This window comes from Erythrolamprus reginae, chromosome 2 (assembly GCF_031021105.1).
Source record: "Erythrolamprus reginae isolate rEryReg1 chromosome 2, rEryReg1.hap1, whole genome shotgun sequence".
Taxonomy (NCBI): Eukaryota; Metazoa; Chordata; class Lepidosauria; order Squamata; family Dipsadidae; genus Erythrolamprus; species Erythrolamprus reginae.
This window is the reverse complement of record NC_091951.1, coordinates 130,039,157-130,063,525: the sequence shown is the minus strand read 5'-3', so window position 1 is coordinate 130,063,525 and position 24,369 is coordinate 130,039,157. Positions and strand designations below refer to the sequence as shown.

Genomic DNA, 24,369 nt, shown 5'->3' with positions numbered 1-24,369 from the left:
AGCTAACCTTTTGGTATTGTCCTATACCTTCTGCTCTCTCTCCTCACCCTTCTTCGGCATCTCATGACAATAATGTTCAGAAAGTTTTGAATTATTTTCTGAATGCCATGATGAACTGGATGTAGATTGATAGATTTAGATTCTGAACTGCTCATCAATAAGAAAACTACTGGGTTCATCACCTATTCCATAAATTATTCTGCCTTTTTAACTAAAGGTAGATGTTCTAGACCTTATAAAACCTTTTCATGCCTTTTATTTATAAGATTCTTGCACCCCTTTCTAGAAAAAGCATAACTGATTTCTTTTATCCATATTTTAATCACTTCAAAGTACATTTTATGTGTCTATTTGTAGGGCTGACTTAAAAGTTTTTTTGGAAACTAATCTAAATCACAGCATGCACAATTCTTTTATAGAATACACACGACAGTCACACTACAGAATACATACACAAACTGTAGTGATTACTAACTGATTTCTGAGCTCAGTACCATTGATATATAGTACGTTGGGAGAAGGAATTTGTGAGTTGTCCATTATTGTTGAACTACATTTTCAAGTAAGTCTAGCCAAAAGACCCACTGCTGAGCAATACTGAAATTGGGGTCAGAAACCTTTTGTGTCATAAATGCTACATCTTTGATATAAACTTTTAAATAATTTGGCAACAGAATGTCTTGAGTGGCCTGTTCACGTTTTGTTTTTATTCTCTTGGACTCTGGAGTGATCTTTACATCCCCTGATTTTATTTTTTCTGCTTTGTTGCTATGATTTTGGGAGAATTAGGTATAGCTAATTCTGTCCTACTATAGTTTTGAATCAGTACAGTACAATCTAAGAAACTGTGTAATAAACTGCATTGGGTGTGGTTCTTCTCTCTAGTTTTATTGATTAGTTTGGTTCTTTGTTCTAGAATTATTCATGATGTAGACTCCAACTTTTTCTAGGTTTGATTTGATTGCAAATGGAGGAGCATCACTAACTCTTCATTTTGAAAGAGCCCCATTCATGGGTCAAGAGAGGACAGTGTGGCTGCCATGGAATAGCTTCTATGCAATGGATACCCTCACTATGAAAACTGAAGAGAACTCTATTCCCAGCTGTGATTTAAGTGGCTTTATCAGACCTGATCCTGTTATAATTTCATCACCACTTTCCACCTTTTTCAGTGATGCCCCTGGTCGAAATTCAATTGTTCCAGAAACCCAGGTATCAAAGAAAGATGTTAAAAAAGAAAAAAAGTTACAATAAGTTCATTATCATTGTTTTCTAATAACAGCCCTATAACAATCATTTTGATTTAATTCACATTTTATAATACCAATTATTTTGAATAATTATATTGGCCTTTTCTTCCTAAATATAAAACAGAAGCAGATATGTGCATTTAGAGATAAAAGCAGAATATACTCGTATATGGCTATGATGTGTTTGGCAATATTCATTAATATTTACTTGGGGTATATTCTTTGTCACAAATGCCTATACAAATTCAATTGCATATGTCCATTCTTTGAACTTGGAAAAATACAGTTCTGGGAGAAATGCTTGCTTAGACAATTTTTGTGAACGTTACATTTATGTGCTGAATTGGGAACCAAGCTTTTCAAAATCCAAGCCTTGAGCACATTAATAAAGGCATAAAATTTGTGGGTAATAAAGTATTATCCACAAATTTCAGAGAATCTTGAAGCATTTTAGTAGAATATATATCTTTGACTTGTACGTATTGATCCCTGAAACCCTGAAACTCTATCATCAGATTCCTAATCCAGCACTTGCTTCTTCTAGATAGAAATGTAGAAATTAATCATCAGAAATGTTCCTGTGTAAAAGAACAAACCTGTTTTTGATGGTGATGGATGTATTGTGCTAAGCTTTCTTGTTCACTGTACAAAATTCTTCTGAAAACCTTAAAACCTATCCAGTTTTCTCTCTAGATTATAAAATCCCATTGAGCAGGTCCAGATAGGTATAAGGCCAGCAGGCAAGTTGCCTCTTTTTCACATAGAAAAAGAATTGATTGTACAATTTAAAGAGCAGATACACAAGGTGCTGAACCCTGCTGCCTGAAATGGCTTTGCCTCCCCAGGCATCTTCTCCTCAGCCAATATGCAATACTAAAATTGAACCTCTATGAGAGCTATGGGGAAGAGTTATGGGAAGAGGTAAGGAGTAATAAGCGTGGGGAGAGTTCAGTTCCTCTCACCTACATGTCTCTTTTAATCTAAACAAAAACCTGATACATATCCCATCTCCATTCTTGCTCTGCATGAAATTGTCACAGATTCAAGTTTGAGCAAGCATCCTACTTGGCATGTTTGCAAAAACCATCATACATGCAGCTAAAGCATGTGGCAAACCCAGGAGATAAGGAGACGTTTCATCATCTTCATTGCTACTGTTATTCTGCTTTTCTCACCCCCTCCCCTTAGGCATCCTTGCTATGGACTGTTAGTGGTAGTTGTAACTTCAGAGCATTACAGCTTCATGGGGCCTTCTTGCATAAAACTAGCAATCAGATGTGTGATTCTTACTGATGCTTTCACCAATAGTGGGGATTTTAGAAGAAGCAGTACCAGTGGCCAAAATTTTACTAATCCAGAAGTCCTATCATAAGTCATTGCAGGAAGGCAAGCTAAAATTTCTTAGCATATTTTACTTTAATCTGCAGGTACAACCCATGAGCTGAACCAAATAAATACTTTCCATACCACACTCATTTAATATGAACTCTCTTTCCTTACTTAGGTTCTTCATGAAGAAATTGAGATTCCAGGTGCCAACATAAAGCTCTGCTATCTGAGTTCTCGTACTGCTGGATACAGATCCTTGCTTAAAATCACCATGACACAATCTCTTGTGCCTCTGAACTTAATTAAAGTTCATCTCATGGTAGCAGTGGAAGGGCATCTGTTCCAAAAGTCATTCCAAGCATCTCCCAATTTGGCATATACTTTCATTTGGGATAAAACAGATGCCTATGGCCAGAAAGTTTACGGGCTCTCGGATGCTGTAGGTATGATCACTAGATTCAAATCATGTAAATTTTAAGTGCTGGCTTTCAACAACTGCTCTTAAGTTAAAGAAAAATCTGTGACCTGTATTCACAATAGACAGCTTCCATTTTTCCACAGTAGCAGCAATTTTTTCATTTATTTTGCTTATTGATTAGACAGTATTCAGTATTTATTGATTAGATAGTATTCACAACTTTCTCAATCCCAAAGTAAAATGGGCATTATACAAATAACATTTAAAAAAAATAACAATGCTACAGTAAAAGTACTCTAATCAAAATACTTGTGATAGATGCTCTCAGTCAAAATAGCTAGTATTGAAGGCTTTTTGAAATAATACATATATTACTGGTTTATAATATCTAACAGATATTGCTTCACTTATATCTAGGAGTACCCAATATGACATCTATGGGCACCAGTGTGCCTACTATTATTTTGCTTTACGAACAATAATCTTCCTGGTGTATTTGAATCTGTGTGTAAGTGTGTGTGTGTGTGTGTGTGTGTGTGTACGTGCACATGGATGGATGCCAAGGGTGGGTTCCACCTGGTTCAGACTGCTTCGCCCGAACTGGTAGAAACTACTGGTGATCTCACAATGATGTCATCAACCCAGTTCGGTCAGTGCCAGTTCGTGGGCACCGCCATCTTTTTTTCTGATTTTTTAAAAAAGAAATAATTCCTTCTGAGCATGCGCAGAAGCTGAGTTCTGGCACTGTGCAGATGGTCGCCATCTTTTTTTTGGCTTTGTTTTTTTTTACAGATTTTTTGTTACTGCGCATGCATGTGCACCCACGCGGTGTGCCCAAGCAGCACAGGATCGCGAACCAGCAGTGAGGTAAGTTGGAACCCACCCTTGGTGTATGTGCTTCCTTCAATCATATATGTTTTTCATAGAATGTCTATAGGTCACCCAATTTGTTTTGTGCCTAAGGGAGAACTAGAACTCATAATCTACTGGTTTTAAGGTTGAAATACACAGAGAGAGCTAGAAAGACAGACAGGTAGAGACAGACAGAAAGAGAAAGAAAGAAGGGGTGAGAAATAAAAAAAATGAGAACACTACACAATCAAGAGCATATTTTCAACTTCATTTCACAGGAATTTTTCTGGCCCACAAATTTTCTTTAAAATGATGGCTGAACAAACAAATACTGGGAGAAAAAAAAATCAATCCATTTATTTAAGCTATTGGTAAAAAAGGAAGAAGAATAGAAAGAGTGATATGATGCATTTGTTGTTGAAGTCTGATTGGTTAAATTATTCATCACAATCATTCACAGAAACACTTCCCATGATAGATTTTTTTATTTTTTTTAAAAAATGCCCATGACATGTTTTCATAATTCAAAATGTAACTCTAGTCTAGTAAGGTTGTTGACCTTAGGAATCAATACTTTCTTTATTGATACCCACATGTTTTTTTCTTTTACTTTTATATCCCAAGAAAAGTAGACAAGTTTGTATGTGTGTGTTGATAAGAGGCAGTGAAATGCTAGGAAAATTGAAAAAGGGACAGGAGTATATTTCTGCAAAACACTTTATACAAAATAGAAATTTGAATAATGTACCAGAGCCATGGGTGAAGTCCACCATGAACATATTGCCATCATGATGAGATGTGACTTTTGGAATAAACTCAAACATTCATTAGCACTCCCAGTGACTTTCTTCCAGTAATTTATTAACTTTACTGACAATTATTACATATTCGGGGCCAAAACTGTAAACAATCAACTGTTTAGGCAATAAAAGCTTGATTTACAGAGTTTCCCCAAGCTTTTCAGAGAGGAAAAGAAAAATTATTCAAATGACATTTTGATATAATTGATCATTTCTCATAGGGAGCTTGTATCATCCTTTATGTTTCCTGTGGGGTAAAAGTTAAAGGAAGTTTTACCACTCTTCCATGTTAACTGAATATATGAAGTGGTAATCTATCCATATCTTTAAAGGCTGTTCAGGGAACTTGAGAATCCTTCAGGAAATGATCAAAGCATCTCTTCAGACCTGTTGCTTATTTTTAACTGCAGTCTCAATGGAAGTATCATCTGTACATGCATGCTCTATGTATATACAAGATGACAAGGGAACATATCCTATCTTATCAAAACAGGTAAACTTTTGATAAGGTAGGATATGATGCCTTAAAACTTCAAGATCAGATGTGGAGGTGCTCTTCAGCACAGCCCTATCTATATCTATATTTTCAAGTCAAGTCCTGCCTTATGTTAAACATATTTTGTTACTAATTGGACATCTAGGACATAGTTTATTGGAGACTCACATATTTACGCCAGAGAACTCAGTGTAAGGGATTATCCCATTTCGGGGATACAATAGAAGGCCTTAGAGAAAACTACTGAATTTTATTAGAATACAAATGACCTTCGTAGCTAAATGATACATGCACTCACCTCACTTTAGTGCAGTTACACAAGATATTTAATAAACCTAATAGAATAGAATCGAAACAAAACAAATAGAATATAATCAAAATGAATAGAATAGAATCAAAACGAATAGAGTAGCATAGAATCAAAATGAATAGAATAGAATTTTATTGGCCGAGTGTGATTGGACACACAAGGAATTTGTCTTGGTGCATATGCTCTCAGCGTACATAAAAGAAATAGATATATTTGTCAAGAATCATGTGGTACAACACTTAACAATTGTCATAGGGGTCAAATAGGCAATGAAGAAACAATCAATATTAATAAAAATCTTAGGATACAAGCAACAATTACAGTCATACAGTCCTAAGTGGGAGGAAAAGGATGATAGAAATGATGAGAAAAAAACCTAGTAGAAATAGATGTGCAGATTTAGTAAAAAGTCTGACAGTGTTGAGGGAATTATTTGTTTAGTAGAGTGATGGCGTTCGGGAAAAAACTGTTCTTCTGTCTAGTTTGTCTTGATGTGCAGTGCTCTGTAATGACGATTTGAGGGTAGGAGTTGAAACAGTTTGTGTCCAGGATGCGAGGGGTCAGTAAATATTTTCAGAGCCCTCTTTTTGACTTGTGCAGTATACAGGTCCTCAATGGAAGGCAGGTTGGCAGCAATTGCTTTTTCTGCAGTTCTGATTATCCACTGAAGTCTGTGTCGGTCTTGTTGGGCTGCAGAACCAAACCAGACAGTTATAGAGATGCAGATGACAGACTAATTTCTATATTAATAGGTCTTATCCAGAATCATTCTGGATGTCACATTGGAAAAGCCAGTTCTTTACAACTTTTCAGAAGGTCATAAGAATAGTGATCAATAGTGACCACAAACTCCTATTGTATTTCCTGGGAGGCCAGGACCTTAAGCAAAAGTTCTGCAGCTGTCTGGTTTTGGTAAAAATAATCAGGGAAAGATTGAAGGGCCTTGAAGGTGGTAAATGGCACCTGAATTGCATTTGAAGACATACTGGTAGTCTAATAAAGTAACAGAGTTGGAAAGAGACCTTGGAGGTTTTCTAGTCCAACTGCTTGCTCAAGCAAGAAACCCTTACCATTTCAAATAAATTGTGTCCAATCTCTTCTATAAAACCTCCAGTATTGGAGCACCCACAATTTCTAGAGGCGAGTCATTCCACTGATTAGCTGTTAGGATATTTGGAAAGCTTCTAGATCCATCAAATATCAGAATAGGCATCTAACCAGAACTATCCTACTTTGGAGGTTAGGGATCCAGTTAACCCCATCATCACTAGAAAAGTATTGGTACATGGAAAAAACAAATCCCATTTAGGTGTCTTCCAGGACAAGATCATGTCTTTTCTGTTCTGAAATGAAGAAGATCTACTGTGTGACCAATAAAGTGTCCTGGTTAAAGAATTGACCCAGAAAAAGTTTCAGATTGTTACGACAGCCATGACAATTATTTTGTTCTAAGAATATGGGTAAATTCATAACTATCTTTGGACAGTAGACTTTGCACAGTTGAACCCCTCGATCCCCACCCCTTTCCAAGCTTGTTCTTTGGACATAATTTCACATATCTGGCCATCTGTGGAACAAAGTTCCTCCCAACAACTAGGCATTTCTGGTAAGTAACTGCAACAGGATTTCCCCTATCCTGGCATCAAAACCCCATTTGAGAAATTTCAGTGACATGGAATCACCTCTTCCAGCCACCTCTCTGAGACTACATTCACGTGAAATAAATCTTGACTTTAAAGGTATTGTACTAAACTTACTAGAAGTAAGTTTGGTTTGCTTATCAGACCAGTTATCTGGTTCTTGATATAGGCACAACTTTGCAATATTTATTTATTTATTTATTTATTTATTCATTCATTCATTCATTCATTCATTCATTCATTCATTAGATTTGTATGCTGCCCCTCTCCGTAGACTCGGGGCGGCTCACAACACAATTAAACAATTTATAGCAAATCTTAATAATTTAAAAAACATTTTAAAAACCCCATTATTAAGCAGACATAGATACAAACATACCATACATAAATTGTATATGGCCGGGGGAGATATCTCAATTCTCCCATGCCTGGTGGCAAAGGTGGGTTTTAAGGAGTTTACGAAAGGCAAGGAGGGTGGGGGCAGTTCTAATCTCCAGGGAGAGCTGCTTCCAGAGGGTCGGGGCAGCCACAGAGAAGATTTATCTATCTATCTATCTATCTATCTATCTATCTATCTATCTATCTATCTATCTATCTATCTATTTATCTATCTATCTATCTATCTATCTATCTATCTATCTATCTACAGTATCTATCTATCTATCTATCTATCTATCTATCTATCTATCTATCTATCTATCTATCTATCTATCTATCTATCTATCTATTAGATTTGTATGCCACCCCTCTCCGGAGACTCAGAGCAACTCACAACAAAAACAACAATGTGACAAATCCAATATATTAAAAGACATCTAGCAACCCATTATTATTTCTTCCTCTACACCAGTGGTTCTCAACCTTTCTAATGCCACGACCCCTTAATACAGTTCCTCATCTTGTGGTGACCCCCAACTATAGGTTTAACGCCAATTCTTCCAACAGATCTTTAAGCTGATTGGCAAGAGGTCAAATTGGTTGGATTGTAAAAATATGTTCCGAGATGCCAGAATAGCAGCTTTAGTTGCTAGCACCATTGGAAATTTGTCTTTTCCCATGGTCTTAGGTGACCCTTATGAAGTGAAACTTTACCATTATCATTAAAGTGATTGTCTGCCTCCAGCATTTTTCTAATTTGTTTCTATCTGATATACTGTAGCTACCAGTTGTGAAATGGTCGTTCGACCCCCAAAGGGGTCCTGACCCCCAGGTTGAGAACCACTGCTCTAGACCGTCTCACCTGCCATACTTTCTTCTTCCTATCATTATTATCATCCTGCCTCCATGTCCACCCCATTATCTATCTAGCCCACAACTCCCAATCATTGCAATTGTCACATAACAAGTTCCCCAGCAAGAGCTGTTCCCCTTCACTTGGACCAGTCCCCTATAGATCTCCTTAGCAGGTCAGATGGAGGTAAGGTATCCTCTCAGGTCCTCTCATTCCAGGGATAAACCTTCATTTTCAGTTTTCTAACATTTACTCAAGCAAACAATAGCTCTACTTACTTTTTATTTTCTCTTTCATTGCTTTGTTTGTTTTACCACTATATCTGTTACTACCATATAAAGGAAAACATCTCCATTGTTTCATTTTAAAATGTCCATTTCATTAGGCCCCCTACACAGACAGCTGTATGGCAAAAACCAGGCTGTCTGATATAGTGACTGTCACCTTCACCCTAATGTACCCTCTTTTCCCCAAAATAAGACACTCCCTGATAATAAGCCCAGTCGGGCTTTTGAGTGCCTGGCTGTGAGAAAGCCTGGCTTTCAATGCCTATGACTATAGGTAAGAAGATCAGGGCATTTTGGGAGTCAAGCCAAGTCTATCTTCTGCCCCCATGAAAATCAGACCCCATCCACTCCAGTTAAATTCCGTCCCGATTTCTGCAGACAAAAATATCAACAGATGCATAAAACAGAAAGTCTGATTAAAGATTTGAAGAATATGTGCTTTAAAGAAATCTCATTATTCTTCTAAGTTTTACTAATATTACCAGAGGAGGCTTTTCTTGGGATATTTAGTTAATCACCTTATACAAGTAAACTGACCACTTCCATAGCAGGAATCTGCTGTTACCTTATGCAACAAAAGTGGATTCTGAAAAATCAAGGAATATCTGCTACTAATATACAGTAGTACCTCTAGATACGAGCTGCTCCACATGCGAGTATTCCAAGTTACGAGCCATGACGCGAGCGAAATTTCTGTTTGACACCCGAGCTCAAATTCGGGATACGAGCCGAGCTTCCACTAGGTGGCGCAAGAATCCTTGCTTCTGGTTATCTCGGCGCGAAAAACAAAGTCTAAAGGCATTCGTTTGAAATGTCAGTTGATCGACTTACGAGCTCGGGTCTGGAACGAATTAAACTCGTATGTCGAGGTACCACTGTATTTTATTAATAATACAAAAACACAGAAGATTATACAACCGTATATGACTATTTGTAATTTCTTATTCACTTCATATTTCTGTAATCTTAGAAAGCAAAAATCATTTTTATTGTTATCAAAATCTTAATGGAAATGAGGACCCCACTAATCCTGATGCTGGTAGGCAGAGGCAGATTTTTTTTTCCTGTTTTCCTCCCCCCAAATTAAAGTGCCTCTTATATTCCGGTGCATTTTGTACTCTGAAAAATATGGTATATGGGAATCAGTACACTTTATGGTGAATAATAAATAGGCTGTCTTCAAATTGGAACAAGAAAGCCATAAATTTGGTAAGAACAATATTCTATAGTCTAATATTTTCCAAGATCTCCATCTGATAACTCTATGGAAAAATGGAGTAACAGGTTAATGCATTTTTAATGTATTTCCAGAGTTTTATTCTGTACTTTTTCCATGAACACAAAAGTACAGTATTGAATTTAGATATGTATTTTCAGTGCTGGAAGCTGCCAGATAATTAAAGAATTTGGGCTGTCATCATTACTCCTTTCCTTCTTTTATTAAATCAATCATTTCCTGAAATTTTAAAGCTGTGTATAGCTCTTCTGAGTATACGTCAAGCTAAATTTTAGGGTCAAATGAAGTCAAATATCTAAATTTAATAATGTAGAATAAAATAAAATAGCTTGGGAACTGTACTTCATACTAGATGGCAAGTCATTCACGTACAATGGTTATTAATATAAAATATATCTATCTATATTTCAGTGTCTGTGGGTTTTGAATATGAGACCTGTCCCAGTCTGATTTTATGGGAGAAAAGGACTGCTCTACTGCAAGGGTTTGAACTTGACCCTTCAAATCTAGGTGGCTGGTCTTTGGATAAGCATCATGTACTTAATGTAAAAAGTGGTAAGTTTATTGATATTCAATTGGGGGGGGGGGTGGTTTGTAAGTTTTTCATTGGATGGGAATCTGTTCCCTAAAGATGTTGGTGAAGAACTCTCAGAAGCTTAGTCAGCATGACTAATGTTATAGGATACAAACAATTGTAGCTTAGCAAAATCTGGAAAAACAGTTTCCCAATCCCTGTAGGCTCCATCCTCATAGGTGTGCTTGGATTCCTTTTGCTAACATCTGATGGATATTAAACAATAAGAAGGCCCTGTAGGCCCAAACATATTTTAATATTTAAAATGCCTGAAGAAACATTGTGCCTTTAGTGTTATTTTGAAAAGCATTGTTTGTGTTGAGACATTAGCTGCATGCACACAGCTTGCTTAATCTTATAGTGTTAAATAAATTCATTTTGTGCACAAACCCACAATTCTTTTTGTGGATGTTTACAATGCATTGAAGTGAAAATGAACCATGTGGATTGAGCCTGTATAATAGACTAAGCCTCAAAAATGAAACTAAAGTTAAAATTAACCCAAGTTAGCATGTTATGTGAATGCAGTTGCTCGGTATTTGCTGGTCTAATTAATTATGTTAACTGCATGCAGATATTGTATTAAGCCAGAGATGGACCCTTGTAGATTTTGTATCCATTTCTGATCACAACTGAGCAACAATTGGTGTCAGTTTTCTTTGGGTTTGAGGTGGGAGACAAACGAACATTTGACTACAAATCTACAAAAGCAAAGAAGGGCTTCCTTGATTTTTGTTTCATTTATGCAATTCATACATAAATATGATTTTTTTAAAATAATAATAATAATAATAATTATTATTATTATTATTATTATTATTATTATTATTTAGGTTTAGATTTAGATTTAGATTTAGATTTATATGCTGGCCCTCTCTGAAGACTCGGGGCGGCTTACAGCATATAAAAAGACAGTATGCATTGAGATATAGTTAATTTAAATTAAAAGTTACATTTAAAAAAGTTACATTTAAAAACTTGAAAAGAAACCCATTGAAATACACACATATCCATTCATTCAAACACATTATACATTCATTGGCCAGGAAGCAGAGTCTAATAACCCCAAGCTTGGCAGCATAGATGAGTCTTGAGGTTCTTTCAGAAGGTGATCAGAGTGGAGGCAGTATGAATCTACGGGAACAGAAGATTCTAGAGGGCCAGGGTCCCCACAGAGAAGGCCCTTCCCCTAGGTCCTGCCAAGTGACATTGTCTAGTTGAGGGGACCTGTAGGAGGCCAACTCTGTGGGACCTAACTGGTCACTGGGATTCATGCAGCAGGAGGCGATCTCGTAGGTAATCTGGTCCTATGCCATGTAGATCATAACCAACAATTGAGTCCAGAAACGAATTGGCAGCCAATGCAAACTGCAGAGTGTTGGAGAGATATGGACATGTCTGGGTAGTTCCATGACTGCTCACGCAGCTGCATTCTGCACAATTTGTAGTTTACGAACACTTTTAAAAGGTAGCCCCATGTAGAGAGCATTGCAGTAGTCAAACCTCGAGGTGATAAGGGCATTAGCAACTGTGAGTAGAGACACCCTACCCAGGTAGGGCGGCAACTGGTGCATCAGGAGAACCTGGGCAAACGCCCCCCTTCACCATAGCCAACAAATGACATTCCATGGATCAAGGAGGATGCCCAAGTTGCAGACCTTCTCTGAGGGGGTCAAAAGTTCCCCCACCCCCCAGGGTAATGGACAGACAGATGGAAATGTCCTTGGGAGGCAGAAACCACAGCCATTCCGTCTTGTCGGGATTGAATTTGAGTATGTTAGCACCCATCCAGACCCTAACGGCCTCCAGGCATCGGCACATTACTTCCACTGCTTCACTGAATGGACATACATAATATCATCTGTATACTGCATACTGATGTTAACTCGCCCCATGCCCTCGGATGATCTCACCCAGCGGTTTCAAGTAGATATTAAACATCAGGGGGGAGAGGACCAACCTCTGAGGAACTCTACAAGGGAGGGAACCTCGGAGTTGACCTTTGACCTCCTGCTAACACCAACTGCAACCAACCAGAGAGGTAGGAGGAGAACCACCATAGAACAGTGCCTCCCACTCCTAACCCCTCTAGCTGGTGCAGAAGGATACCACAGTTGATGGTATCGAAAGCCACTGAGAGGTCAAGGAGTACCAGGATAGAGGATAAACACCACCAGAGATCATCCATCAACATGACCGAAGCAGTTTCCATGCTGTAGCTGGGCATGAATCCTGACTGTTGAGGGCCTAGTAATCGGCTTCATCCAAGGACCATTGGAGCTGGAGCGACACCATCTTCTCAACAACCTTCCCCATAAAGGGAAGGCTGGAGACTGGATGATAATTATTAAATACAGCTGGGTCCGGGGAAGGCTTCTTGAGGAGGGGGCGCACAAGTGCCTCCTTGTAAGGAGCTGGAAAGGACCCCTCCCTCAAGGAAAAATTGACAATATCCTGGGCCCAGCTCCATGTCACCTCCCTGCTGGCCGAAACCAGCCAGGAGGGACACGGGTCCAACAAACAGGTAGCGGAACTCACAGCTGCCATGGCCTTGTCCATTTTATCAGGTGCTACCAGATCAAACTCTTCCCACACAATAGGACTAAGGCAAGCCCCTGTCATCTCGACTTATTCATTGTCAGCTGACACTGCATTCCAAGAGTCAAGATCAGTCTGGATCTCAGTGATTTTATCCACAAAAACCTTATTAAAATCCTCAGTACTACCCTGCAAGGGTTCATCAACCCCCTACCCCAATTTAGAAGGGAGCGAGTCACCCTAAACAGGATGACTGGGCGAGATTCCGTGGATGCAATCAGGGCAACTTGATACGAGCAAGCTAGCCCTTCCATTCAGCTCACTCATGTTCTCTATTCATTCATGCTCAACCATCCAATCTTAAAAATTAACCCCCCTCCCAATAAATTATCTAAAATAGCAGCAATAAGAATATGAAATATAAACATATAAAATATTACAAATCACAATGATTAAAAATCACAATTATTAAAAATAGGACAATAGGACTTAGGGGAATTGCTAAGGATATGTACATAATTTAAGTATTAAGAATCTTAGATAACAGAATAGTAGTTAAAATAACAACTTTGTATGTTAATTAACTTGCATACACATGTATACATTATAACAGTGAAACCAGTTGAGAAAAGGATATTTGAAAGTTGGATCTAAGCTATTGAAATTTCATCAGGAGAGGGTTAAGGCTTAGATTTTAAAGAACATTGAAATAAATGAATGGATAAAATTATTGTGTCTTTAAGTTATTTGACTTATCTTTCACAGTTTATTTCACATATGCACATTTTCATTCAACTTATAAAACTCATTGAACTTTAACAAAAAAAATCAGTTGACTGAAAGTTGACTATCACCTTTCTATGAAAAATTCAAATTATCTTGCAATAGAACGTTACACATTTTTAAAGTAATTCATTATTTAATGTCTGTTTGGCATATTCTCTGCCTTCCTCTTTTCTAGAAAGGTTGAACATTTCTCTCTCAACTCATTCACTTGAAAGAATGAAGAAACTGATTAGTTCCCAGGGCTTCAATATATTTTCCACATCTGCTTTGGAAAAAAGGAAGAGAAAAATTCCCAATAATTATACTCTTGCCAAACATTCAAAGTTGATTTTAGCATCTCAGGGTGTTAACGATCTTGGGTTTTCAGGGTTGAATTCATTAAAAATCTCATGCTATTCCAAGTGGTGCATATCTTAATAGGAAATTAGAATGGGAAAGATCTAAGGAAAAACTATAATTGTCTATTTTATTGTGAGCATTATTGAATTTCAGTAATGAACATGTCTCTTTTTCCCTGTGTTAGACAAAGAATTACCATATGCAGAAAATGAATTAGATACTACATAGTTAATATTAGCCTAAAGGCATAATGCCCCCACCTCAATGCTCTACTTCCTTCCAGCATTGTCTGTCAAATCTGGGTGACACTAGGTTGGTGAAGGATAAGGTGACTTGTTAAAGTTAGCAAAAATAAAAACCATAGGCTAGTAGAAACCTATGAGCTATATACTTACAATTTGAACCATGTATTACAAATTTGAAGACAGATAAATCTAATCAAAGGATTTGGCAATGAAATCAATCCATGAATAAAAATAAAATGCAATGTGCTTTTCTGTACGTTGTTAGGTATTCTACACAAAGGCAGTGGAGAAAATCAGTTCCTAACTCAACAACCGGCAGTAATTACCAGCATTATGGGAAATGGTCGCCGTCGAAGCATCTCCTGTCCAAGTTGCAATGGACTTGCAGAAGGGAACAAACTTCTTGCCCCTGTTACACTTGCGGTGGGGATTGATGGGAGCCTGTTCATTGGGGATTTCAACTATATTCGACGCATCTTTCCCTCAAGGAACGTCACCAGCATTTTGGAATTAAGGTAATGCCACTGTTAAAAGCACCACCATAAAAGCTTTCCTAAGTGATTTTTTTTTATAGCTTTCTAGACTGTTGTGGCTTATAGCCCTCAGCACAATCTGCTGTTCACAACTGATAGATAAACATGACTGATAGATCAAAACTGGGTGGCATTTTTTCTCTCTTCCTTTGAAGATTATAATGGGAATTCAAGCAGTCCATGGATTGTGGAATTCACCATTAAAGAATCAGAATGGCCAGTGATGTTAAGCATGGTTAAGCATTATCACAAAATCTTCCTCATCTTTGGAAAGCTATGAATATGGGTGGAAGTTAACTTTTTGTTTTGCTTTTAAAAAGGGATTGAAGAAGAGAAATTGGGCATAACAGCAATAGGAGGGAGGAGTTAAATTAGGAGAGGAGAAAAGTAAATTAGGAAGCAAAAGACTGTTAAATCAGTTAAGATAGTCAGTAAAGAGCAAAATAATAGAGTAAAGTAGAACAGAACAGAATAGAAAAGAAAAGAATTCTTTATTGGCCAAGTGTGATTGGACACATAAGGAATTTGTCTTGGTGCATATACTCTCAGTGTACGTAAAAGAAAACATATGTTCGTCAAGAATCATAAGATACAACACATTGATAGCCCAGGTGCAAATAAGCAATCAAATCATATTAGGAACCAGTCAGTATAAATTGTAAGGATACATGCAAAAAGTTACAGTCATTCAGTCATTTGTGGGAGGAGATGGGTGATGGGAAGGATGAAAAGATTAATAGTAATGCATATTTAATAAATAGTTTGACGGTGTTTATTTATTTATTTATTGGACTTATATGCCGCCCCTCTCCATGGATTCGGGGCGGCTCACAACAACAAAAAGATACAATATAAAACATTTCTAAGCCAATTAATAGAATAATTACTTTAAAAATTATCTTAAAACTAGTCATTTAAAAAAGAACAATCACATCCCGTGTTGAGGGAATTATTTGTTTAGCAGAGTGATGGTGTTCCGGGAAAAACTGTTCTTCTATTTGTTCTGGTGTGCAGTGCTCTATAGCATAATTTTGAGGGTAGGTGTTGAAGCAGTTTGTGTCCAGGATGTGAGGTGTCTGTAAATATTTTCACAGTCCTCACAGCCCTCTTTTTGAGCCCTCGTGCAGTATACAGATCCTCAAATGCAGGTAGCAATTGTTTTTTCTGCAGTTCTAATTATCTTCTGAAGTCTATGTCTGTCTTGTTAGGTTGCAAAACCAAACCACACAGTTATAGAGGTGCAGATGACAGACTCAATAATTCCTCTGTAGAACTGTATCAGCAACTCCTTGGGCAGTTTGAGTTGGCACAGAAAGAACATTCTTTGTTGTACTTTTTTGATGATGTTTTTGATGTTAGGTGTCCATTTTAGATCTTGTGATATGGTTGAACCTAGAAATTTGAAGGTCTCTACTGTTGATACTGTGATACTGAGTCATAGTTTTGCAAGTAATAGAAATGAAACAAAGAATGGATCCCATATAAACAAATATAGACTAAGGGCGCATGAGATAGGTTAGAATAATTCAGAGGTGATTGCATTTTTAACAAAGATGGAACAGTCAAGCTAAGCCTGCTTTAGAATTCTTGGTGTTCTCTGAACTTGCAGACCTTTCACTACCCAGAAAGACAACATTATCAGTACAATTGGCAGGGATGTGAGTTGTTATTTAAATCCACTTTGTTTTGATTTTAGAATTACACAAAGCATTTTACTAATACTTACCGTATTTTTCGGTGTATAAGACACACCTTTTTCCTCCTAAAAGAGGCTAATTAGGGTGAGTCTTATACTCTTTTAGATTTTTTTTCCAGCCCTAACTAACTGCTAACAATCTTCCCAGCTCTTACCTTGCAAGCTCTTTCATTGTTACTCTTGGCCAAGAATGTTCTCTAAACCCTGTCTTTGATTTTTTTTTTTTCATTCTCTATTTGCTCCAAGTGTTTATTTCCAGCTCTAACCAGGTGCTAACAATGTCCCCAGCTTTTACTGGCTTGCAAGCTCTTTCATTGTTACTCTCTGCCAAGAACCCTGTCTTTGCAGGGGGTAGGGGTTCATTGCTTTACTTGCTCCAGATGTGTTTATCCAGTCCTAATCAGGTGCTATTAATGTTCTCAAACTCTTTTATTGTTGCTCTCTGTGAAGAATGTTTTCCAAGCCCTAAGTCTTTGCAGGGTTTTTTTCCTCATTGGTCTAACTTGCTCTAAATGTTTCTTTCCAACCCTAACCAGGTGCTAATACCATGGACCATGAGGTCTTTTTCTGCCACCAATCTTCTATGTTTCTATGTTTCTAATGATGTTCCTAGCTTTTATCCGCTTGCAAGCTCTTTCACTGTTATTCTCTGGAAGGAACGTTTTCTCTGCAATTAACATTTTCCAAACCCTGCCTTTGTAGGGGTTTTTTTTCTATTGCTTTACTTGCTCCGAATGTTTCCTTCCAGCCCTAACCAGGTGCTAACAAATGTTCCCAGCTCTTATCGGTTTGCAAGCTCTTTCATTGTTAACTCTCTGCAAAGAAGAATGTTTTCCAAGCCCTAAGTCTTGGCAGGATTTTTTCCATTGCTCTACTTGCTCCGGCTGTTTCTTTCCAGGTGCTAATTATGTTCCCAGCTCTTACTGGCTTGCAAGCCCTTTCATTGTTACTTTCTCAGAATAAAGGTTTTTTTAAGACCTTAACCAGTGGATAAAATAATGTGCTGAAGCTGACTAGACTAAGGATGCTAGCCAGATGAATACCTGGTAAGCCTTGGGTTGAAAGGAACTGGGGAAAGAGGTTAGTAAAGCATCCCTGCAGCATGCTCAAAAAAATGGATGTGCTCTAAGAGTAAAGCTGCCACTAGCACAGGTGTAGAAGAGGTTGAGGAGGCATCTTCCTTTCCCCCGCCTCATCCAACCCAAGGCTTAGCCCCACACTTTTGCCTATTCACATCGATTTTTTTGAGCAGCCCACTCATCTCCAGCATCTGCATGAAGAGATCTCTCAGCAAGAGATCTCTCAGCTCCATATCTTTTTCCGTCATCACCACCACCATCTTGTTTCTCTCTGATTTTAGGGGACCTCTGTGAAATGGTTGTTCGACCCCCAGAATGGTCACTACCCCAGTTTGAGAACTGCTGCCCTAGCTGAACTGATGTAGTGAATTATTTCTTTTATTGGAAAAAAAATACATAATTTTGTGGACAAGTATGATATGCAAAAATAGGTATCATTCATTTTAATTACCCTTTCTTTATGCACAAAAGTCCACATTCTGCCTAAATATTTATCATAGATGTTCTCCATTACAATAGCTAATATTGTCACAAATTTCTATGCATTTTAAATATTAAAATAATAAGATAAGGCATAACGAAGTGTTCCAAATCAATGCAAAAATATTAGTGAAATTATTTTTTCTGTAAACAAAGGTATTCTTTAAGTGTACATCATTTTTCCCAAATGCACACTACAATACGTAACAAGACATAACAAAGTGTTTCAAATCCATGCAAAAATATAAGTGAAACTATAATTTAATCTATAACAAAAGGTATTCTTGTAGTGTGCATCATTTTGCCAAATTTTCATTTAAACCAAGCATTCAGAATGACATAATCTGAAACTCACTGGGCACCAAATTGAGTTACATTCCTGCTATAGGCTTGAATTGAATTATCTGTGCCAAATTGAGATGGAGCTATTTCCTTTTAATTTTTCAGATATGACAGTTTTGAGGAAATAAAAAGATAAGGGAGAGAGAAAGATTTTGACATATGACATTTACAGATACAAAATATAATTATAGGAAAAATTAACAGACAGAAGTTTTATAAATGGCTCTCGGTTGTACCAGTAAATGGGATATCCATGTTGAGAGAGGAAGTCTTGCAAACTTAATATAAGTTTCTGGGAGAAGACTGAAGGAATATAGTAGTTGAAAGTTGTAAGAAACTGGAGGTTAAATGAGAAATACTTTCAGTTATGATCCAATAGATAATTCACTCAAATTATGTTCTATTACAATAAAAAGGCATAGCTTCCAAAATTTGTGAAATATCATAGGAAAAAGTTGATTTATTCAGGAAAATCATATTAATGCTGGTCTTTCATATCCATAAATTTATATTTATTTATTATTATTCAACTGGAATTGATTAAGAGAAAAGAAGGGTCATGTTTATAGCATAAAATATGTTAAGGAGATAATATGCAGAAAACTTTATCCCAAACCCCTAGATTGTATCCATAATTTTGTTAATTATAGGCTAATTAGAACTGAAGAATAATAAATTGATTTCTAGGAACTGTAATATTTTTTTGTGGGATCCAGCAAACCTACCAGGCTTACATACAGTACTTTGGTTTTAACATAGCATTTAGGACATCTGCCAGAATATTTTGGTTGGCTGAATTGTAAATGTGGATCAAGTGCTTGTACTTTACATGAATCAACAGTTCATTAAGCAGCCATGATTGTTCATTAACATGTCTGCATTAGCATGGATAGACACTTCCCTGACCCACCTTGTGGTAGACTTTGTCCTGGATTAGGGCAACAAAATTGCAAATAAAATGAAGCTAGAAATTGTAGGCTGCAATATGGAAGGTAGAATGAAGATTTAAAAGGAACCCCAAACTACTATATATACTCGAGTATAAGCCGAGTTTTTCAGTCCCAAAAATGGGCTGAAAAACCCGACCTCGGCTTATACTCGGGTCACCACAAGAGGGCGCCGAATCACCACAAGAGGGTGCCCCGCCAGCAAGCTAAAGGTGGGGGACGGGGACGGCATGAACTCTCTCCAGGCTTTAGAAGCCTCCAGCCGGAGAGAGAGGCAGATTTGTTACAGAGATCCACTTGGTACGCCAGTAGGGGAAGGAGGAGGAGGACAGCTCTTTCCTTTCCTCCCCCCCCCCGTGGGCTATTCTGGTTCTCCTCCTCCTCCTTTCCCTGCTGCCATCCCAAGTGGATCTCTTTAGCAAATCTGCTTCCCTGCACAACACATAGGGCAATAAAGGGAGACGGAGGAGGAGAGAGCCAGCAAGCTAAAGGGGACGGGGACGGCATGAACTCTCTCCAGGCTTTAGAAGCCTCCAGCCTGAGAGAGAGGCAGATTTGTTACAGAGATCCACTTGGTACGCCAGCAGGGAAAGGAGGAGGAGGACAGCTCTTTCCTTTCCTCCTCCCCCCCCCTGTGGGCTATTCTGGTTCTCCTCCTCCTCCTTTCCCTGCTGCCATCCCAAGTGGATCTCTTTAGCAAATCTGCTTCCCTGCACAACACATGGGGCAATAAAGGGAGACGGAGGAGGAGAGAGCCAGCAAGCTAAAGGGGACGGGGACGGCATGAACTCTCTCCAGGCTTTAGAAGCCTCCAACCGGAGAGAGAAGCAGATTTGTTAAAGAGATCCACTTGGTATGGCAGCAGGGGAAGGAGGAGGAGGACAGCTCTTTCCTTTCCTCCTCCCCCTCCCCTGTGGGCTATTCTGGCTCTCCTCCTCCTCCTTTCCCTGCTGCTGTACCAAGTGGATCTCTTTAGCAAATCTGCTTCCCTGAGGCGAGGAGGAGGGAGGATCAGGGGTGGGAGATCCTGCCAACGAGCCAGACAGCAAGCTAAGGGGGGGGGGAACGGCATGAACTCTCTCCAGGCTTCTGAAAACTCAAGTTTAAAGACCCATGGGTTAGGGTTAAAAATGCAAGAGTCTTCAAACCTGGAAAGATTAAGGCTTGTGGACTTCAACTCCTACTCCTGAAGTAGCATGGCTGGTGCAGGAATTCTGGGAGTTGAAGTCCACTAGTCTTAAAACCGTCAAGTTTAAAGACCCCTGGGTTAGGTTTAGAAATAGGTTTTAGCTTGGTTGCTGATTGAGCTACTTTTTTATTTTTTAATTTATTGTTATTACCAGATTGCGTTTGTTTACCCTCTTTTAAATTTACAGAGCTAATTTACTGGTTTTCTTTAAAATAAATATTCTAAAACATTTAATCTACTGATGTCTCAATTAATGTAATTTTCCATTTCTATAAGTTACCAGTAGCCACTGCATTTTCTAACCTCGGCTTATACTCGGGTCAATACGTTTTCCCAGTTTTTGTGGCAAAAACTGGTGCCTCGGCTTATACTCGGGTCGGCTTATACTCGAGTATATACGGTATGTCAAAATTAGGTTAGTGTCCCTGTCCTATTGCCTAATTTACCTGTACCTACTATACTAATGTTTATGTTTATACGAACACCTACTATCTTGTACATGTTTGACAAATAAATAAATTTGAAATAAATATGGTCAAGATGGGAGAAACTGATTTGGGAATTATAGATATAAAAATTATGTGTATCTCAAACTGAATAAGAAATGACAATCAGTGCAGCTTCCAGAAAAAAATGGAGCAATCTTAGGTTGTAGTAACAACCCAGTGTTTAGTAATAATCCTGTATTCAGTATTAGACTAATCACATTTAGAGTACTGCACCCTATTTCATCTACTGCATTGTAAATTAAGAAGAGTATGAAAAATTTCATGAAGGGACTTATAACTCTTAAGGGTCTGTCCCAGCAGATACAGGGACAGCAACATTTGCTATATGGCTTCATGTCTGAATAAATCAAGGGAATAGGTTTATTTTTTCCATCTTGTAGACTAAGACAATATGCAATGTTTGCTACATGGTCTCTTCTTCAGCTAACTGTTCTCTCTTTCTCCCCCACCCTCCCCCCTTGTTTCTTTTCTGTTTTCTTTCTGTAAAGAAATAAAGAATTTAAACATAGGTAAGCCAAGTTTGCAATCCTGTTATCATTTGCTATAGCTTGCTTGCTGCCATTTTGTTTGCTTTTTGTGTTGTGCTTTTTTGTGTAACGGTCTGTTTTTAATGCATCATATATTAATGTGCTAATTTTATGTTAGAAATATGTTAACCACTAGCAGTTATACAAATGCAGTAAAAAAAGCAACCAAAGAATTATCTAATGGAATGAGAATATAATGAACTCCAAGTCAACTTCAATATGACCATTCTCTCTGTGTAGTGTCTAATTCACTTAAATGGTTGAGGAAAACTTGAGCAGTGGCTCTTGTAAATGCTGAAAAGGATTTAGAAAACCACTAATGGACTAGAAATGGGTCAAAAACTCATTTCCAATTCATTAAAGGATTTTTTTTTCCAGATTTGTTCTCCCATTCCATCTCACCCTTTAGTTCAATATTATTAGGATACTTTGAACAGATTATATCCAATCACCAAACTCATTAGTTATTTTGAAGTGAGTTTAAATTCCTCTGCAAAAGGTTTCAGTCCTTTTGCTGTTCACTTTTTGGATGCATGGTTTTGCTCATTCACCCTGCACCTTTGGACATTGTCCTAGAAGTACATAAAAAACCATAAAGACAATCAGGTATTTACTTGCTAGTATTTTTTGCAATTCCAAGAGCTGCCCATTCTGAAAAGATATATTTTTCAAAAAGGTTTTATCATTTGAATAATTAAAGCATTACAAAAACATTAAAATCTCATAGATCATACTGTAAATAAAGTTTCATTCTGGAGAGAGGCGGCATACAAATGTAATAAATTAAATTAAAATTAAATATTATAAGTCTCTTGATGTAATTGCTAAACTCAAATGCACTGTCCTTACTCTAACACAAATTAGTACAGTATTTGTGAAATTCAGCTGCTGTTTCTATGTTAAATGAAGTTTGTGCTTGTATGCAAGGCAGTTGTTTCCCAGTCCAATTCACCTGTGTTGCTAATAAACTCAGTTTTACATGATACTAGAAATCTTATTTTATTGTAGTCATTTTAAGGTACTCACATTGTTTAAAAAGTCAAGGCAGTGCAATTAGAGATTTGGCCATTTTTATCGGTATTACATGCAAACAAAGCCCAATGCACATTGAAAATGGCCAGAGCTTTGATTGTATTATTGTGGGTGTCATCTTTTTCTCATACCTCAGGACCTCTCTTTTAATGACAAAATCAGAAAAGATGTGTTTGTTTTTTGCATTTTTACAACTTCATTCACAAGGGTATTATCCAATCTGAGTATCATCAAATCCCAGTTTGCAACGATGCCTAATGTAATTGGCCAGAACATCTTTTATTGTGGAGCTGGCTTTATTTATCTCATTCTGCTCCCTCAAGAAATCTACTTAACAAGAAATAACTTAATTTTCTGTCTTTGTTCTGCTGTCTTTTAAAAGCTCTCTTGGCTTTTAAAGACGTTTGCCCTGTGTCACCTAGGGCTGGCAACAGCAGAGATCTTATTTAAAATACTCATTCCATCTGCCTGTTAGCCCAGGGATGTTTGTGCAGGAGTATCTCCATTTAGTCCAGTTGTCTATTTGAATAGCTGAAGCTGACATTTCTAAATTTGCTGGTGGTTCACTTGCTCCGCACCTTGAACACCTGTCAAAATAGATTTATTAGAAAAAGCCTCTAATATCTCAAGACACTCAATGACCCTATGAAATAAGGCAGAAAGATTTCAGCAAAACAATAGCTTAGCTTTGTGTCAGATCTGAGGGACTTGTTATTGCCATATAGAGAATTAACACTGCAGGCTTCCATAAATAGTATTTTAGGATTGATTTGTTATGAAGGCAAAAAAGAAAAGATTTGCCATGAGACTAAACTATTGTGTGCTTGGAAGAAATGTACGAGTTTACAGGATAGCTGCAGATTACAGAATGCTAATTTTACAAGAGAACAGGAACAAGGCAATCATGCTTTCAGAAAACTTTAGAGACTAATTAGTCCATACTGTATAATGCCTTCTGGAAGATTAAAATATTATGAAAGCCTTCTCTGTAGTAATACTGTGCCTATAAAGAAGAATATTTGTAGATCAGGGTTGAAATATGGGATCCTTGGTGCTCTCTGAGCTTGGTTGTTTTCTTGCAGAGGTTTCATTACCCAAACTAGGTAACATCATCAGCTAGCACTGAGGACCCGGATTGTGGGGACAATATGCTGGTTCTGTTTAAAAAGTGCTATTGCTAACATGTTGTAAGCCGCCCTGAGTCTAAGGAGAAGGGCGGCATAAAAATTGAATGAATGAATGGATGGATGAATGAATAGACAAATAGATAAATAAATAAATAAATAAATAAGAAAACAACCAAACCCAGAGAACTCCAAGAAGACCACAATGCTATACCTCCTTGAACCTTGGGGATGGTGGATGATAGCTAAAACTTGATTGCAGTACCAATACTGAAGTTGACCACAATATTATGAGTCATAAGGAACACATGAAAAGAAAACCAAAGCATTTTATGTCAACTTGTCTATATTGTATAAATTTTACTCAGTGAATAGATTCCCTGTGCTTTATGAACCGTTGTAAGATCACTATATCCTCCACTGACCACCATCCCAAAAAGTAGCTAGGGCTGTTCTTTGACACTGTGACTGAGATAAAATCTAAGCCAAAGTTCTTCAGATCATAACTTCAAATTACCTACCCTGAAGTAATTATAAAGTAGAAACTATTAATGGTGAAAAATCTACTTGTGATGCTGG

The 24,369-nt window shown here is 37.6% G+C and overlaps 1 protein-coding gene across 3 annotated transcripts in view; it reads left to right on the top strand.

Moving 5' to 3' along the window:
* Positions 1-24,369, top strand: part of TENM2 (teneurin transmembrane protein 2) — a 1,054,259-nt gene that overhangs the window by 971,340 nt on the left and 58,550 nt on the right. For all 3 annotated transcript variants that reach the window (XM_070739470.1, XM_070739471.1, XM_070739472.1), the window contains 5 exons: positions 951-1,212; positions 2,755-3,022; positions 10,262-10,405; positions 14,598-14,847; positions 21,596-21,616. In XM_070739470.1, the coding sequence (XP_070595571.1) occupies positions 951-1,212; positions 2,755-3,022; positions 10,262-10,405; positions 14,598-14,847; positions 21,596-21,616 (945 nt within the window). The remainder of the gene's footprint in view (positions 1-950; positions 1,213-2,754; positions 3,023-10,261; positions 10,406-14,597; positions 14,848-21,595; positions 21,617-24,369) is intronic.